The 18,715-nt window shown below is 44.8% G+C and overlaps 1 protein-coding gene across 1 annotated transcript in view; it reads left to right on the top strand.

Moving 5' to 3' along the window:
* The window catches only part of LOC143293109 (uncharacterized), a 109,792-nt gene that overhangs the window by 19,420 nt on the left and 71,657 nt on the right, over nt 1-18,715 (top strand). Inside the window, exons 5-8 of the mRNA XM_076604017.1 lie at nt 522-705; nt 4,825-4,992; nt 5,160-5,305; nt 7,013-7,208. Coding sequence (XP_076460132.1) covers nt 522-705; nt 4,825-4,992; nt 5,160-5,305; nt 7,013-7,208 — 694 coding nt within the window. The remainder of the gene's footprint in view (nt 1-521; nt 706-4,824; nt 4,993-5,159; nt 5,306-7,012; nt 7,209-18,715) is intronic.

Here is an 18,715-nt window from a genome sequence, read left to right as displayed (position 1 = left end):
ACTGATTCATATCTACCATATCTTCTGTGAAGAAAATATTTTAAAAAAAAAGAAGAAAACAATAAAATAATGATAATGATGGTGATGATAATAATGTTAATAATGATAATAAAACAGTGATATGTAAATGGAAAGCGGGGTGAACATTGCTGACGGCTGAATCAGTCAGACATCAGGACCAGATGATCCAAGCCCCGTACCGCCCTTAAGCTTGAGGTCAGAAACACTGTATATAGGGGTGTGGGACAAGTAGACAGACAGATAAAAGTAACTGAACAGATGTAAAGCAAATAAATTACCACTATCACTACTACTTGCACTATTACCACTACTAAATGAAAACTTTCTGACAATGACAATTGAATACCCCAAAGTAGGAAATCCTAATTTCTTCAGTCTCGTCTCTGCAATCGTCTGTATAAAATATCTTCCCATTCTTCTTCTTCCCCTCTTACTTTTCTCTCTGGTTCTTCCCGCATTTCACTTACTCCCCCCCCCCCCTTACCCCCTGCCTGGTGTAGGTGGAGCGAGGGTCAGGTGGAGGCGGCGACCTTTGTCTCCTGGGAGCCGCTGTTCAGCATGAACATCAAGAAGGGTCTCCTGAACCTGCTCCACGTGGACATGAGGAAGCTGTTCTCTGTCGGCGTCGTCAGGGACAAGAGCGACAACGTGAACGGCCAGAAGGAATCCTACACCGTCTTGGAGGTTGGTGGGTTCGCGCGCGCGCGTGTGTGTGTGTGTGTGTGTGTGTGTGTGTGTGTGAGTAGAGAGAGAGAGAGAGAGAGAGAGAGAGAGAGAGAGAGAGAGTGAGTGTGTGTGTGTGTAGGAATGTGCTTGCGAGCGTGCGCGCGTAGGTGCTGGAGATGGAGAGGTCGAGGTGGAGTGCTCTTTGTGGAAGTTTGTACTCTTCTTCCCCCGCTCCCCGCCCCTCTCCCCGCCCCTCTCCCCGCCCCTCTCCCCGCCCCGCTCCCCGCCCCGCTCCCCGCCCCTCTCCCCGCCCCTCTCCCCGCCCCTCTCCCACACAACGTCAACACTGACCGACTAGACACCATGTGGACAGCCCTAATGGTGGTCATGATAGATAGCACACACAACGTCAACACTGACCGACTAGGCACCATGTGGACAGCCCTAATGGTGGTCATGATAGATAGCACACACAACGTCAACACTGACCGACTAGGCACCATGTGGACAGCCCTAATGGTGGTCATGATAGATAGCACACACAACGTCAACACTGACCGACTAGGCACCATGTGGACAGCCCTAATGGTGGTCATGATAGATAGCACACACAACGTCAACACTGACTGACTAGGCACCATGTGGACAGCCCTAATGGTGGTCATGACAGATAACACACACAACGTCAGAACTGACCGACTAGGCACCATGTGGACAGCCCTAATGGTGGTCATGATAGATGGCACACACAACGTCAACACTGACCGACTAGGCACCATGTGGACAGCCCTAATGGTGGTCATGATAGATAGCACACACAACGTCAAAACTGACCGACTAGGCACCATGTGGACAGCCCTAATGGTGGTCATGACAGATAGCACACACAACGTCAGAACTGACTGACTAGGCACCATGTGGACAGCCCTAATGGTGGTCATGATAGATAGCACACACAACGTCAACACTGACTGACTAGGCACCATGTGGACAGCCCTAATGGTGGTCATGACAGATAACACACACAACGTCAGAACTGACCGACTAGGCACCATGTGGACAGCCCTAATGGTGGTCATGATAGATAGCACACACAACGTCAACACTGACCGACTAGGCACCATGTGGACAGCCCTAATGGTGGTCATGATAGATAACATACACAACGTCAACACTGACCGACTAGACACCATGTGGACAGCCCTAATGGTGGTCATGATAGATAGCACACACAACGTCAGAACTGACCGACTAGGCACCATGTGGACAGCCCTAATGGTGGTCATGATAGATAGCACACACAACGTCAAAACTGACCGACTAGGCACCATGTGGACAGCCCTAATGGTGGTCATGACAGATAGCACACACAACGTCAACACTGACTGACTAGGCACCATGTGGACAGCCCTAATGGTGGTCATGATAGATAGCACACACAACGTCAGAACTGACTGACTAGGCACCATGTGGACAGCCCTAATGGTGGTCATGATAGATAGCACACACAACGTCAACACTGACCGACTAGGCACCATGTGGACAGCCCTAATGGTGGTCATGATAGATAGCACACACAACGTCAAAACTGACCGACTAGGCACCATGTGGACAGCCCTAATGGTGGTCATGATAGATAGCACACACAACGTCAACACTGACCGACTAGGCACCATGTGGACAGCCCTAATGGTGGTCATGATAGATAACACACACAACATCAACACTGACCGACTAGGCACCATGTGGACAGCCCTAATGGTGGTCATGATAGATAGCACACACAACGTCAAAACTGACCGACTAGGCACCATGTGGACAGCCCTAATGGTGGTCATGATAGATAGCACACACAACGTCAACACTGACCGACTAGGCACCATGTGGACAGCCCTAATGGTGGTCATGATAGATAGCACACACAACGTCAACACTGACCGACTAGGCACCATGTGGACAGCCCTAATGGTGGTCATGATAGATAACACACACAACGTCAAAACTGACCGACTAGGCACCATGTGGACAGCCCTAATGGTGGTCATGATAGATAGCACACACAACGTCAACACTGACTGACTAGACACCATGTGGACAGCCCTAATGGTGGTCATGATAGATAGCACACACAACGTCAACACTGACCGACTAGGCACCATGTGGACAGCCCTAATGGTGGTCATGATAGATAGCACACACAACGTCAACACTGACCGACTAGGCACCATGTGGACAGCCCTAATGGTGGTCATGATAGATAACACACACAACGTCAAAACTGACCGACTAGGCACCATGTGGACAGCCCTAATGGTGGTCATGATAGATAGCACACACAACGTCAGAACTGACCGACTAGGCACCATGTGGACAGCCCTAATGGTGGTCATGATAGATAGCACACACAACGTCAGAACTGACTGACTAGGCACCATGTGGACAGCCCTAATGGAGGTCATGATAGATAGCACACACAACGTCAACACTGACCGACTAGGCACCATGTGGACAGCCCTAATGGTGGTCATGATAGATAGCACACACAACGTCAAAACTGACCGACTATGCACCATGTGGACAGCCCTAATGGTGGTCATGATAGATAACACACACAACGTCAAAACTGACCGACTAGGCACCATGTGGACAGCCCTAATGGTGGTCATGATAGATAACACACACAACGTCAAAACTGACCGACTAGGCACCATGTGGACAGCCCTAATGGTGGTCATGATAGATAGCACACACAACGTCAACACTGACTGACTAGGCACCATGTGGACAGCCCTAATGGTGGTCATGATAGATAGCACACACAACGTCAGAACTGACCAACTAGGCACCATGTGGACAGCCCTAATGGAGGTCATGATAGATAGCACACACAACGTCAACACTGACCGACTAGGCACCATGTGGACAGCCCTAATGGAGGTCATGATAGATAGCACACACAACGTCAACACTGACTGACTAGGCACCATGTGGACAGCCCTAATGGAGGTCATGATAGATAGCACACACAACGTCAACACTGACTGACTAGGCACCATGTGGACAGCCCTAATGGTGGTCATGATAGATAACACACACAACGTCAACACTGACCGACTAGGCACCATGTGGACAGCCCTAATGGTGGTCATGATAGATAGCACACACAACGTCAGAACTGACTGACTAGACACCATGTGGACAGCCCTAATGGTGGTCATGATAGATAGCACACACAACGTCAACACTGACTGACTATGCACCATGTGGACAGCCCTAATGGTGGTCATGATAGATAGCACACACAACGTCAGAACTGACTGACTAGGCACCATGTGGACAGCCCTAATGGTGGTCATGATAGATAGCACACACAACGTCAACACTGACTGACTATGCACCATGTGGACAGCCCTAATGGTGGTCATGATAGATAGCACACACAACGTCAACACTGACTGACTAGACACCATGTGGACAGCCCTAATGGTGGTCATGATAGATAGCACACACAACGTCAACACTGACTGACTAGACACCATGTGGACAGCCCTAATGGTGGTCATGATAGATAACACACACAACGTCAGAACTGACTATGACAAACACAACGCACGATGAACGATACACACGTTTTGGTATCGCACCTCTGAATCCGAGATCTCGTGACATTGAAGTAGAAGAAGATGAAAAAGAAGAAGAAGAATGATGACCTTGATGATGAAAAACAAAGCAGCAGGAGGAAGAAGAAAAAAGAGACATAAAAACTAAGACAGATACAAAGGTTTTGATGTTAAACTTCAAACTATAGTTCTTGTGAGTTTAAAAGAGGAGGGATAGAAGAAGAAGAAGAAGAAGAAGAAGAAGAAGAAGAAGCAGTAATATGCATATATAAATATACATGTATATTTTTAAAAATTCTTATTTATTTATTTATTTATTTTACAATGAAGACGAGTGTGAAGCAGAACGTGTAGCAACAGTTGCAGAGGCTGACTGTCTTCTCACTGTTTGAAGAAAAATAGACACATGATAAAGACGAGTGTGTAGCAGAACTTGTAGAAGAAGTAGCACAAACAGTAGCAGCAGCAGCAGTAGTGGTGTTAGTACTAACTGGCTGTGATGGTTGTCCCTGTGCAGCCTTCCCCGTACGGAGAGTGCCTGACGAGGTACACACCACAAATGGTGCCGGGGCCCTTGGTGCCCGACACCTTCTACCTCAACAAAGTGCGCAACTACTCCTCCTGCTACCAGAAACCTCCCATGGTCCTGTCCTTCGACAACCTCAACTCGGGCAACAACCAGTCTGTGAGTGTGTGTGTGTGAAGGGGTGCGGATGGTGTGTGTGTGTGTGTGTGTGTGTGTGTGTGTGTGTGTGTGTGTGTGTGTGTGTGTGTGTGTGTGTGTGTCTGTGTGTGTGTGAGAGTTCACATCAACATATATCCATTGTCTGTGTTTGTTCACTGCTGTGACAGACTGATCACCTGAACCAACAAGCCCAGGTGAAGTACGGCATCAAAGGCAACATCCACAACTTCATCATCGACCACGCCATTGGTCAGAGCAAAGTCATCTTCGTGCCCCTGGCCCGCCAGGATGGAAGCATTCAGACCTCCATCAAGTCAGTGCTTCTTCCTCTGCCCGTCTGTTTGTCTTTGTATCTCGCTTTCTGTTTCTCTATCTGTTCCCCCCTCGCCCACTAACCACCCACTTTCTCTCCCCCCCCTGTCTCTCTTTCTGCCCCCCCCCTCTTTTTCTCCCCCCCCCTCTTTCTTTCTCCATTTTCTCACCCCCTCTCTCTCTTTCCCCCCTTTCTCTCACTCCCCCCCCCCCCTCTTCTTTCTCCTCTCCTCTCTCTTTGTGTTCATCCTTTCTCTCTCCCTCTCTTTCTTTCTCTCCCTCCTCCTCTCTTTCTTTCTCTCCCTCCCTCCCTTTCTTTATCTCTCTTTCTTTCTTTCTCTCCCTCCCTTTCTTTCTCTCCCTCTCTTTCTTTCTCTCCCTCCCTCCCTCCGTTTCCCTTTCTGTCTCTCTTTCGCCCTCCATACAACTGGCAACTGACGAAATCACTGGTGGAAGAAATCAGGGTGTTATCATGTAGCCAAGTGCTCAACTGACTGCAGATGACTGTGGCTCAACTCACAGCGCAAACTGAAAGCTGAGCTATAGCAGACACCTTTTTCGCAACTAAACGCTGGTCTCCAACGACCCGTGCAGAATGTGTGACGCCATTCCCGGTTTGATTGCAAAGCTCCTTTTATTCCACTGCTCCCAGCCATTTATCAATTCAAGTCTGTATCGTTTGCTGCGATATTATATTTGTTGTGCTTACACACACACTTTAATCAGTTAGAAGCATACTTAATTTTAGTTTAATCCTTAGTCAGTGTAAAGATTTCATCTACTGCTAAGCTTATGTCATTTTGTCCTTCTCATCACACATAATGCTAGAGTTACAATTCTGTATGTGACTGCTGTTGGAAACTAAAACCACACTACTATAGTGTTTGGATGAGAATAGATTAGGTATTTAGAAGTTACAAAGCCAATTTTCATTGTCAACACTTAACGCCAACCACTCCGCAATTAGTGTCGCTGTACACACTGGTTGAGCTGAAATCTGTGCTTCTTATGCACCATATTTAAATCAAATATCTCTTTTGTCGGATCAGTAAACTGCAAGTATTATATACTGGCAGAATCGTTGCAGTTCCATCTTTAAATCTATACCATTACATTTTGTGTTTGCCTTCATCAAACTGATTTAACGCAGTTTGTAATTTTCAGCGACATGCTGGCGAAAACTGACCCTTTTCAGGTGACTTCAATTCAGATTATAAATTCATCTTAAATAATCAACACTTCATTTTATACTCATTAGAAAGTAGGCATTGAGCTCTTTCTTTTGCGACCTATCCAACGAAATCGGTTCAGGAATCATCTAGAAATCTATCACTGAACACCTTGTAACAAACACAATTCTAATCAGATTTAGCCTGATTGGGGACCTTTTGTTTCACGGGCCACGCTTGCGTCATTGCAGTTCGTTTAATTAACTTGCATAAACAGCCACAGCAGGTGATGACTGGTCACTTTCCACCTGGCCAGTCACTGGCCAGAGCCTGCTCTCTCTCTGTGGCTTTCTGTGTCATACACAGAGTGTGTGTTGTTCTCTTGTTCTAGATCCTGTTGTTCTCTTCATGATGTATTTGTTATACGGGTATGAAAGACGGGGGTGGCGGGTGTTGGTTACAGTCAGATCCTGTTGTTCTCTTCATGATGTGTTTGTTATACGGGTATGAAAGACGGGCCTGGCGGGTGTTGGTTACAGTCAGACCCTGTTCCTGGTGGGTCAGAAGGGCCTGGCCCAAAGCCTGCCCACCATCCAGGGCCGTCAGCAGTCAGGACCCGAGGCTCTGGCCATGACGATGCCCGTGGAGAGGAACCAGGACCTCAGGCCCTACACCCTCCGGAACACCTCCCAGTGGACCCACCCTCAGGCACCCAGCCCCTGGAGCATCGCAAAGGTGGGACCTTGCACTTTCACTTTATCAAGAAGGCGCCACTCGGACACACTGGTACACGCTACACTATATCTGCCAGGCAGATGCCTGACCATCAGCATAACCCAACGCGCTAAGTCAGGCATTAAGTGCATGCAGATGTATGTGTACCTATCAGAGTGGAGTTCTTCCGCATGATTCTCCCAGAGGACAACACTTTGTTTTGCCATAGGTTCTTTTTCAGTACCTCTAGTGCCTACTGCACACGGGACATCGGTTGTTCAGTACCCCTAGTGCCTACTGCACACGGGACATCGGTTGTTCAGTTCCTCTAGTGCCTACTGCACACGGGACATCGGTTGTTCAGTTCCTCTAGTGCCTACTTCACACGGGACATCGGTTGTTCAGTTCCTCTAGTGCCTACTGCACACGGGACATCGGTTGTTCAGTACCTCTAGTGCCTACTGCACACGGGACATCGGTTGTTCAGTTCCTCTAGTGCCTACTGCACACGGGACATCGGTTGTTCAGTACCCCTAGTGCCTACTGCACACGGGACATCGGTTGTTCAGTTCCTCTAGTGCCTACTGCACACGGGACATCGGTTGTTCAGTACCTCTAGTGCCTACTGCACACGGGACATCGGTTGTTCAGTTCCTCTAGTGCCTACTGCACACGGGACATCGGTTGTTCAGTTCCTCTAGTGCCTACTGCACACGGGACATCGGTTGTTCAGTACCCCTAGTGCCTACTGCACACGGGACATCGGTTGTTCAGTACCCCTCGTGCCTACTGCACACGGGACATCGGTTGTTCAGTTCCTCTAGTGCCTACTGCACACGGGACATCGGTTGTTCAGTACCTCTAGTGCCTACTGCACACGGGACATCGGTTGTTCAGTACCCCTCGTGCCTACTGCACACGGGACATCGGTTGTTCAGTACCTCTAGTGCCTACTGCACACGGGACATCGGTTGTTCAGTACCCCTAGTGCCTACTGCACACGGGACATCGGTTGTTCAGTTCCTCTAGTGCCTACTGCACACGGGACATCGGTTGTTCAGTTCCTCTAGTGCCTACTGCACACGGACATCGGTTGTTCAGTACACCTCGTGCCTACTGCACACGGGACATCGGTTGTTCAGTACCTCTAGTGCCTACTGCACACGGGACATCGGTTGTTCAGTACACCTCGTGCCTACTGCACACGGGACATCGGTTGTTCAGTACCTCTAGTGCCTACTGCACACGGGACATCGGTTGTTCAGTACCCCTAGTGCCTACTGCACACGGGACATCGGTTGTTCAGTTCCTCTAGTGCCTACTGCACACGGGACATCGGTTGTTCAGTTCCTCTAGTGCCTACTGCACACGGGACATCGGTTGTTCAGTACCCCTAGTGCCTACTGCACACGGACATCGGTTGTTCAGTTCCTCTAGTGCCTACTGCACACGGGACATCGGTTGTTCAGTTCCTCTAGTGCCTACTGCACACGGGACATCGGTTGTTCAGTACCCCTAGTGCCTACTGCACACGGGACATCGGTTGTTCAGTACCCCTCGTGCCTACTGCACACGGGACATCGGTTGTCTCATCCGAATAAATAAAAGCTCAGTTTATTTTTCAATCAAACCTGCGAGAAAGGGTAAGACGGGGGTTGAAACCCAGACACTGCATTGGCAGATAAACGTCTTGACCATTCTGCCACCTTCCTCCTAAACTTGAGATTTGCGTCAGTCATTTGTTGTGGTGGTGGTGGTGGTGGTTGATGTTGTCTTTCCTGTGTTTTCTGTTTGGCCTGTCTGTCGCCCACAGACCCGGACAAGTGCAAAGGTGCGATATTCGGCAAAACACCGTGTTGTTGTTGTTGTTGTTGTTGTTTCCTGTATGGTTCGTTTAGCCTGTCTGTCCAGTAGGGTGAAAATATTATTTTGTCTTGACGATCACTGGAAACTGTATATGTACTGAGAGATAGTTTTCAAAATCTATGAAGACATGCTCTAGAGGCGAGTAGTAAATATATATTTTTTTATCGAAATTTAAAAAGTGGATCTGGTAGAGAAAAATATATAAGTCAAATGCCTGATAATTACGTTATCAGTTTCTTCAGATTTCGAGTAGTATTCATAAGCTGGAAATAGAAACAGGGAGACACATAGGCATACCACGAGAGTTACGGCTTTGTAAGGTTTGTAACATGTCTGTGATTGGTGATGAGTTTCATTTTATAATGGAATGTCCCAATTATGATCAGCTACGAAATAGATATGTTCCTAAAAAATATTTGTCTCCAAAGTCGGTTTTTAATTTTTGTAATATGCTCAAAGGAGGCAAAAAAGTCATTTTAGCTGTAAGTAAGATGATTAGATTTGCAAATGTTGCCAGCTATACTTTTGGAGTTAAAAGGCATTTGTGGTTTCTCAACTTTTATGTGACATTGTTGTGTATTTGGAAATGTTTGTTCTGGGCACAAAAATATTATTTTGCAGTAATCCTCCAAACTCACACACACACACACACACACACACACACACACACACACACACACACACACATATATATAGATAGATAGATAGATAGATAGATAGATAGATAGATAGATCGATCAAGAAAGATAATTTCATGATAAGAAATGCTTCTACAAAATCATTATGAATTGTTGCATCAAAAACATTTGAAAAGATATACTATTGATAACATTTCCACACTTGCACCAGTTTTATTTAACACACACACACACACACACACACACACAGGTAACAACACACAATGGCACCAATGGTTATGTCAATAATGTGTGTGCTGCCTGTGAAGGTTGTGTGCTCGGATTGCTGTCGGGATAACAGAACAGTTGTAGCGTTTTGTTCTTGTACAGGGTGCTCGAAACCCACCGCTTCTGTCTACCCGTTTGCTGTTGAAGTCCGAGAAAAGAGAGCGAATTTCATCATTTAAGATTGTGTAAAATCTAATTTCCTGAGACACTACAACCGACTGTTTACCATTTTCACCAGAGCATTTGAATTTTCATTCCTTGATGATTTGTTGCCCAGGATTACACCAAGGTACTTGAAAGTATTAAACTGTTCAATAACATCTTTCTTGATGACGATTTCATTAGTTCTGTGTTTCTCTTTTGTTTAATTGACATTTAACTCAATATAGTTAGCATCGCAACAAGTGGTGACACTGTGAATTTCCTGTCTGTACTGTACTGTCTCACTGTCATCGGTTAAAAGTCTGTCTGAGGGGAGTGGTCGGTGACAGCACTGAACCCTGGGGTGCACCAGTGTTAGTGCATGAAATACTGGAGACAGTGTCGTTGATTTGCATAATTGGGGTTTGTTGGTGAGGCTGTCTAAAATCCATAAAACAGTCGGAAAATTAACTCTCATCTGTTAAAGCTTCTTAGCTAAAAGGTGGGGCTGAATAGTATTAAAAACACTAGACATCAAACGGATATATGTACCAGGCTTGTCTAAATGCTCATGTACCTATTCAGATCAAACAACAAAGCATCATCAACGTTTGTGTTTCTCCTGTTTGCGAATGATAGCGGGTGTAATGAATCCTTCACAAATCCCTGCAAGTGAATCAACCGAACTCTCTAAAATATTTTCATGCCAGCAGATGTTAGAGCCACAGGGCGGACGTCATTCATTCCCTGAACTAGTGTTTTCTTGGGGACAGGGACAACACAGGGTGTTTCCCGAATGGAGACTTACGTTGGGTCAGAGACTAAGAAACATAGAATTTTATAAAGTTGTTCCGTATGGTGATTGAGCGTGATCGTTTTAATGCCATCGGGACCAGCTGCTTTTTACCTTTCTACTCTTTTTAATTATTTGAGAACGTCGTCCTAGGAAACAAATACTATCTCCCCTTATTGATCTGAGGGGATCCTGGTCAGGAAGTCAGTCAGCTCTTCTGTTCTCACTGAAATCGTGACAGTCAAACCATACATAAAATGCGTTCAGTCTGTCTGCTTCCTCAGCTGAACAAGTCGTTCCTCATTCTGTTTCTCCCTTTCTAGCTTTGTAACCACTCATCAAATTCAACCCTTCCCAAACCCCTTTCATATCATTACCAATCAATTTAGCTTCTACTTTGCGTTTGTACTCTTCTTTGCCATTCTTTAATTATATGTGACGCAACATGCGAAAACCCGACCAAAGTCGCAATTTATCATTTTTTCTTTTGTATACATTCTAAAAGTTTAATCAAAGATTAAGATAGAAAGAACAGAATGGATCTATCTGTCATTTTTTTTCTATGATTTAAAAAAAATAGTTCGTGTGACCAAGGAGCAGAAATGGAGAAATGAGCTCTTGAAAAACAACAACACATATTAAATTGTGTGTCTGTGACTTCAAAAACAAGAATGATCCTGAATGTTTATGTGGTGTCAAAAGATTCAGAACTGAATAAACTTTTAATTTCCATATGAAAAAGACACAGGAAAATTCGTATTTTATCTCTGTTCTACTCAAACGGAGACAAATATTGCAAGTGGAGGAGTTACGTCATGCAATGCAGATTATTCAGCCATAATAAGCTCATGGAAAAACCCACATATTTGTCTGCCTGTAGCTCCAAAAGAAGAATTTTCCTGAACATACACTGGTGTCAGACGAATCAGAATTATAAGTGAATTTTAGATTTCGATATGTCAAAGGCACAGGAAAATTCGTATTTTCTCTCTGGCAAGTGGAGGAGTGACGTCAGGCAATGCAGATTGTACAGCCATAAGAGAGCCGACGGCGACAGTGAATGTTCAAATATTTTACGCCCATAAGCTGATGCATGAATGTTTGGAACTTCGGCTTAGATCCAGATCAAACTAACGTTTATTAACTGCAGTCATGATGTGTATTGCCACATAATCAGCTGACGTGAAATAAGCCTGGAACATAGACTCAATGATTAGTCTCTATGGCCTGGATCGAAGCCCAAATCCACTGACTGTTGCAACTTAAGTGACGATAATGTCATGTCGTTTGTATGCAGCATTACCAACAGCTCCAGCGTCTTGACGAGGATAGAGATATGTATGCAGCATTACCAACAGTTCCAGCGTCTTGACAAGGATGGAGATCATGTAAGCAGCATTACCAACAGTTCCAGCGTCTTGACAAGGATAGAGATATGTATGCAGCATTACCAACAGTTCCAGCGTCTTGACAAGGATGGAGATCATGTAAGCAGCATTACCAACAGTTCCAGCGTCTTGACAAGGATAGAGATATGTAAGCAGCATTACCAACAGTTCCAGCGTCTTGACAAGGATGGAGATATGTATGCAGCACTACCAACAGTTCCAGCGTCTTGACAAGGATGGAGATATGTATGCAGCATTACCAACAGCTCCAGCGTCTTGACAAGGATGGAGATCCTGTGTGAAAGTGGTTCAGGGAGTGAGAATGCGTACGTGCGTGTGCGCGTTTGTGTGTTTTGTGCATGCTCGCATGTTTACGTGTGCGTATGTGCGCATGTGTGCCTTTGTGTATGTGTGTGTGCCTACGTATATGTGTGCAGTTTATGAATGTGTGTGTATAATATGTTTGTGTATGTGAGTGATGGTAAAGTGTGTGTGTGTTCTCGCGCGCACGTGTTTTCCCAGTAAGTGTAAAAAAATTAGTGACTGTGTGTGCATGAACGCATGCGCGCTCACGCACACATATAAACACACACATAGGGCCGTCGGCAAATCCGCACGCTCCCGAACACAAGAAAATCTTGTATTGTTCGGAGTGGAAATGCGCGTTTGATCCGCCAGTTACAAATTGTCCAGAGAAATGGGCTTGCCCGGAGTCTCTCGAAAATATTTCACCAGAATTTGCTTTTGTGCATTTTTGTTACAATTTAGTAAAGCCGGAAAGTCGCGACAAACATTGAGGAAGTTTGAAACTTTGACAGATCTGAATAATGATTTTAAAACAATGAAATAAAGATGGATGTGGGGTGTTGAAGATAGAATCGTTTCGTTTGCAGCACACAACATGGCTTCGAAAAACACTAGTATCAGATGGTGATAAAATATATATGTATCAGATTCGTATCAATACTGTTAACTGCCCCCTCCCTTCTTTTTGTCACTTTTGATTTTTGTTGTTGTTCAGCAGGAATCGCCTTAAACCATAGCACTGCTTGTTGGCAGAAGCAAAAGAAAAGCATGGAACACATGGGCTGTGTAAGCAAACTACTAATGCTTTTCTGATGATGATGGATTACCAGTCTATGTCCCCGAGTACATCGTTGAGCAGTTTGTTGCCCTGTTTGATTCTCTGAACAATCTGTGTGTCGTCAGCATGGTCAGCCAGCCTCTCCTCGCTAAAGTAAAAACATTGGAAAGTACCCCACCCATATCAGAAGCTCTTGAACGGCACACACACAGAGCAGTTTATCCGGGAGAGTGCTTCGATCAGGAGGTAGAACGGCGGGGATTGCAAAAAGGAGAGAGAAAGATCGAACTTTGTGGACCATTCAACAAAAGCTCAAGACACTTGATGTGAACTGATCCACTGCTCCTGCACAGTGGTGTGCAGAGAAAGGTGCAAATGCTGCAAGACCAACTTAAAGTGCACATCATTGTGTATATATGGCAGGGACTGTCACAAAGACTGAACATTGCCCAGTTGGAAAGAGAATCCAACCAGTCGAGAAGTGTTTTTCGTTACTTCATGATACCAGCATGTTTTAGTTTTTCAGTCAAGCTGAAACTATCAAAATTGTTTATTTGGCTTTATTGAGTGCACTCAATAAAAAACTCACATGGTCATACTGCCCGGGACATGCAGGTGTTAAGGGAAATGAGCGAGCTGACAGACTTGCTGGTAACGCAACACCAACGAGCGGCCTACATCTAGGAAAATCGGAAATCCTCAGAAAAGTCAAAGAATACCAAAAAGAACAGGTACAAGGCCATCACACCATCGATCGCCTCAAAGAAATAGAAGCAGAGAGAGGGAGCGGCCGCAAGTCTAACATGAAAGGTAGAGCACGATGCTTTGCAAATCAAACAAATATCGGCATCATTTCCAAACCAACATTGCGCAAATTTCTTCAAAACGGAACAGAGTCTCTGTGGGCCTTTCCAAATACAATAAACTGAGCAACACACTAGACGCCACGTTCTTGGCATCAGAGGTCTTTTCCCATCCCTCTTGCGGCCAGTCAGTGGCAGCCTCTGTGCGTGTGTGTATGTGTGTGTTTGTGTGTATGTGTGGGTCTGTGAGTGCGTTTGTGAATGCGCGAGAGTGAAAGTGTACACAAGTGTCAGGAGAGATATGTGTACGTGTGTGTGTGTGTGTGTGTGTGTGTGTGTGTGAGGGGAGGTGGGAGTGCGGGGGGAGGTGGGATAGAGGATGAGGTATGTGAGTGTATGCATGCCTACACTGTGGGAGCAACAGGATATTGGAACGTATATATATATATATATCTTTGTATGTACGTGTGTGGGGTTGGGGGTGGGAGATATGGGCGTATGTGTGTGTGCTTGTACAAGTAAGTGTTCATCTCTGTGAGTATGTGTGTGTGTGTGTGTGTGTGTGTGTGTGTGCCGTGGAAGCTGGGATACGTAGACTAGAAATGAGTGTGTGGAGGAGGGGGTAGAGGAGGTGCAAGGTAATGTGTGTGTGTGTGTGTGTGTGTGTGTGTGTTGGAGCTCATGTACGTTTATATGTATTTGACTGTGCTTTCATATGTGCTTGTACAAGTAAGTGTTCATCTCTGTGTGTGTGTTTGTGTGTGTGTCTGTGTCGTGGAAGCTGCGATACTCAGACTAGAAATGAGTGTGTGGAGGAGGGGGGTAGAGGAGGTGCAAGGTATTGTGTGTGTGTGTGTGTGTGTGTGTGTGTGTGTGTTGGAGCTCATGTACGTTTATATGTATTTGACTGTGCTTTCATATCTGTGAAACTGCATATTTGGTGCATTTCTGTTATGCATGTGTGGGTGTATGTGTGAATGTGTGTCTTCATGTTTTACATTTATTCGCTTATTTATCACCATTGTTGTCTTATTTATTTATTTATTTATTTATATTTTATTATTATCATTTTATTAGTATTACTAATATTATTACTACTACCTTTTTCTATATTATAATTATTATTTATTTATTTATTTATTTATTTATGCAAGCTTATCTATTATTTATTCCCCCGTTTGTTTGGGTTTTTTTTGGTTTTTTTTCAAGGCCTGACTGAGCGCGTTGGGTTACGCTGCTGGTCAGGCATCTGCTTGGCTTGGCAGATGTGGTGTAGCGTATATGGTTTTGTCCGAACGCAGTGACGCCTCCTTGAGCTACTGAACTGAAACTGAAACTGAGTGCACATTATGTACTTTGTGACTTTTGTAACCACACATCCGATGACAAGCAAGTGGGATTTTCATCTGAAGAAACCGTCCCCCACCCCTACCCCCAAACTCTCATCATCCCTCCTTTTCCATTGCCGTTTGATGTCTCGTGAGAGTGATGACTGAATTAACGCCAAACAACCCCACCTTAACACTTATTCAGAGCCATAAGTCACTGATACATATCTCCTTTATAATTCTTGTGATGTGGCCTGGTGTCCTAATGGTTGATGCAAGCATGCAGCAACCGGTCTGGTGCTGTGATTGGAATGGACTGGTCACTTTTGTAACTTTTGTTATGAGATTGTGCCAGCCAGTCATATATCTGATCATGTAAGTGTGTTATTGGATCAGTCGTTTTTAGTCAAAATCAGTTACCAGAGCACAATCTGGAAGAACAGGACCGTGGCTGATGGGTAAAAGCAGATTTACAGGTTTGTAAACTTCTGAGGACTGTGTTCAACATTCATTCGCTGTGCTTTTCAGTACCCTAGCAAATATGATTGGAAACGAGAACGGTCCAACTGTATTTTCCACATTATAAAATATCTGTTTCGGTAGTTACAATAGCATGATTATACGCAGTTACCACGACCTAATAAACTATATGTTGTTGTTGAGACAATCTTCCAGGCCTAATTATGGATTTGTTGGTCAAGGCCATCACATCCTGATGTGACCTAATTACAGATTTAATTAATCTCATGACGTGCAGCTGATAGACTTTAAACAAAACAAATTCAATTAGGTTCCAGGTAATCAGTGTTTGTGAATTCAGCTAACACTGATCTAGTGCAGTACAGTATTTGTGTGAATAATCACAGGTAGTGCGATAAACAAAGTTTAGAACAGTAGTCACCATAATGTAGTCAGTGCGTGTAGTGATCTAATTTCAAGACTAAATCTAGCCATTTGAAGAAACTGCTGGTAGATCAGTGTTCTTCAAAATGTTCAGATAGCATCACAGTACACGCGTGAACACATATTTCCATTCAGTTGTCTCTGGCTACAAAATTTATATTTGTCTTCAAAACATTTCAAGTTAAAGGATTTGCCAGTCACGGTTATCTGGTTTTACTGTGACCAAATTACACGTTTAGTGCTAAATCTATTCACCAAAGTGTCTGAAACGAATAACTTGACATACATAATACAACAACACACTGACTGTTTGAAAATCAAAAGTGATCCTTAAAGGAATGACATTTAGATCTGCAGTTATAGTGATACAGCCAGTGCGTGAAGGGTAACCTACATTCATAGCTATTTGTAGCCAAACGAGGAAAGTGTCAAGATGCCTATTGCTTAAATATGTTCAGGTAGTCAAAGTTCATGTGTGCAACAGGTCATACTTTCACTTCACAAACTAACTGTTGGGATTCGTTGAGAATTGCTGCGAGTCGCTTAGCATATGATGTTTTCGAAGACGCCATATTTGTTCACTTCACGTTGCGTCGATTTTATGAACACATAGTTCCTTCGATGAATTTTCGTGAATCACACACACCACAGAATGAAACAACATCATTTAAAACATTCCACAGAAAGCCTGAACTTTCAATAAAAATTAATGTTTTTCGAACTTTGAGTCGGAAACTTGACTAAATTCGAAGAATCGATGGGACCCGGCTAAAGTCGCAACTTACGGAAAGTAGCCAGTAAAACCGTTGAAAACCGACTACATTTATACGCTGTCTCGATTCAAAATGTCTAGGGGAGACGATTAATGCCTGTTCACTGCTTATTTCCATTTATGACGTCGCAGACGGAGTTTCCCCGTCTTCGTTACATTCATCATGCAACTGAAATAGGGCAAAAGAGCACAGTATTTGTCTACATGGTTTTGACAGGCACGCACCTGAAAACATTGAAAATATAACAGTTCCGGGGTGTTTTGTACAAAGGTACTTACCGACGGCAAAGATAACACTTTGAAGATGCGATATCTATAAAAATCCCGATCTTCATAATTTTGACCATAACTGCTTGTTTTTGTGTAGAGCTAAGAATGGCTGGATGCGACTTTAGCCGTGTTTTCGCGTGCTGCGTCATTATTTTAAACCTTTTCTGTAACTCTTTCAGTTCATCCTTGTCTTTGTTCTTTTCTTCATGTATTAATTGCTGTTTTAATCTTTTTGGTAATCCATGGTTTGTTATTCGGGAAATTTTCAATTTCTGTACTTGGAACAACACAGTCGTCACAAAATTTAATATATTCTCTGACAGTATCTGTCAATTCACTCACATCTTCTGCTGCATCCACAAGCACATTCCAGTCCGTGCTATCGAGACAGCCCCTCATCGTCTCCACTGCGTCAAAAGACCAGTCGCGAATTGTTCTCGTCGCAGGCGTTTGCCGTTTAACAAGGGGTCTGTAGCGTGGAATCATGGGCACCAGGTTGCGATCCGAGCCTGCAAGGGGTGGCAGCTGTAGCGTGGTATCATGGGCACCAGGTTGTGATCCGAGCCTGCAAGGGGTGGTCTGTAGCGTGGTATCATGGGCACCAGGTTGTGATCCGAGCCTCCAAGGGGTGGTCTGTAGCGTGGTATCATGGGCACCAGGTTGTGATCCGAGCCTCCAAGGGGTGGTCTGTAGCGTGGTATCATGGGCACCAGGTTGTGATCCGAGCCTGCAAGGGGTGGTCTGTAGCGTGGTATCATGGGCACCAGGTTGTGATCCGAGCCTCCAAGGGGTGGCAGCTGTAGAGATGCGTAGGAGTCCCACACGTTAGAATAAAACAGGTTAATGTCTCGTCCTTGCGTATAGGTACAGTAACATGTTGGTAAATTAGAAACTGATTCATTAAGAGAGCAGTGGTTAAACTCACCAGTCAGTCACTGAGACAGGCGGTAGATGGACCTGCAGGTGCTGGTAGTCAGCCTATAGCCACAACTGAAGAGTCTAATGCTTGAAAAGCAAATCCGTCTCTAAACTATAATAATACATTTCATGCTTATAATGTGCATGAAGAACTCTAACCTCACCAGAATGATCAGTGCCTCTAACCTACCCTCCACTCAATGCTTACCCTCACTCCAGTCCTTGCTTCCATCTTGCCTGACAACCATTTCCTCGGACCTACCAGATCGACCGAAGTCTACACCTTACATTCCACTCAATGCCACCCCACCCTCCAAACCATGCATCTAATCTGCCTGAATAAACACTTCCTCTGAC

The sequence above is a fragment of the Babylonia areolata genome, chromosome 18, assembly GCF_041734735.1.
Source record: "Babylonia areolata isolate BAREFJ2019XMU chromosome 18, ASM4173473v1, whole genome shotgun sequence".
NCBI classification, from domain to species: Eukaryota; Metazoa; Mollusca; class Gastropoda; order Neogastropoda; family Buccinidae; genus Babylonia; species Babylonia areolata.
The sequence above is the reverse complement of the archived record's forward strand: the minus strand, read 5'-3'. Positions and strand labels throughout refer to the sequence as shown.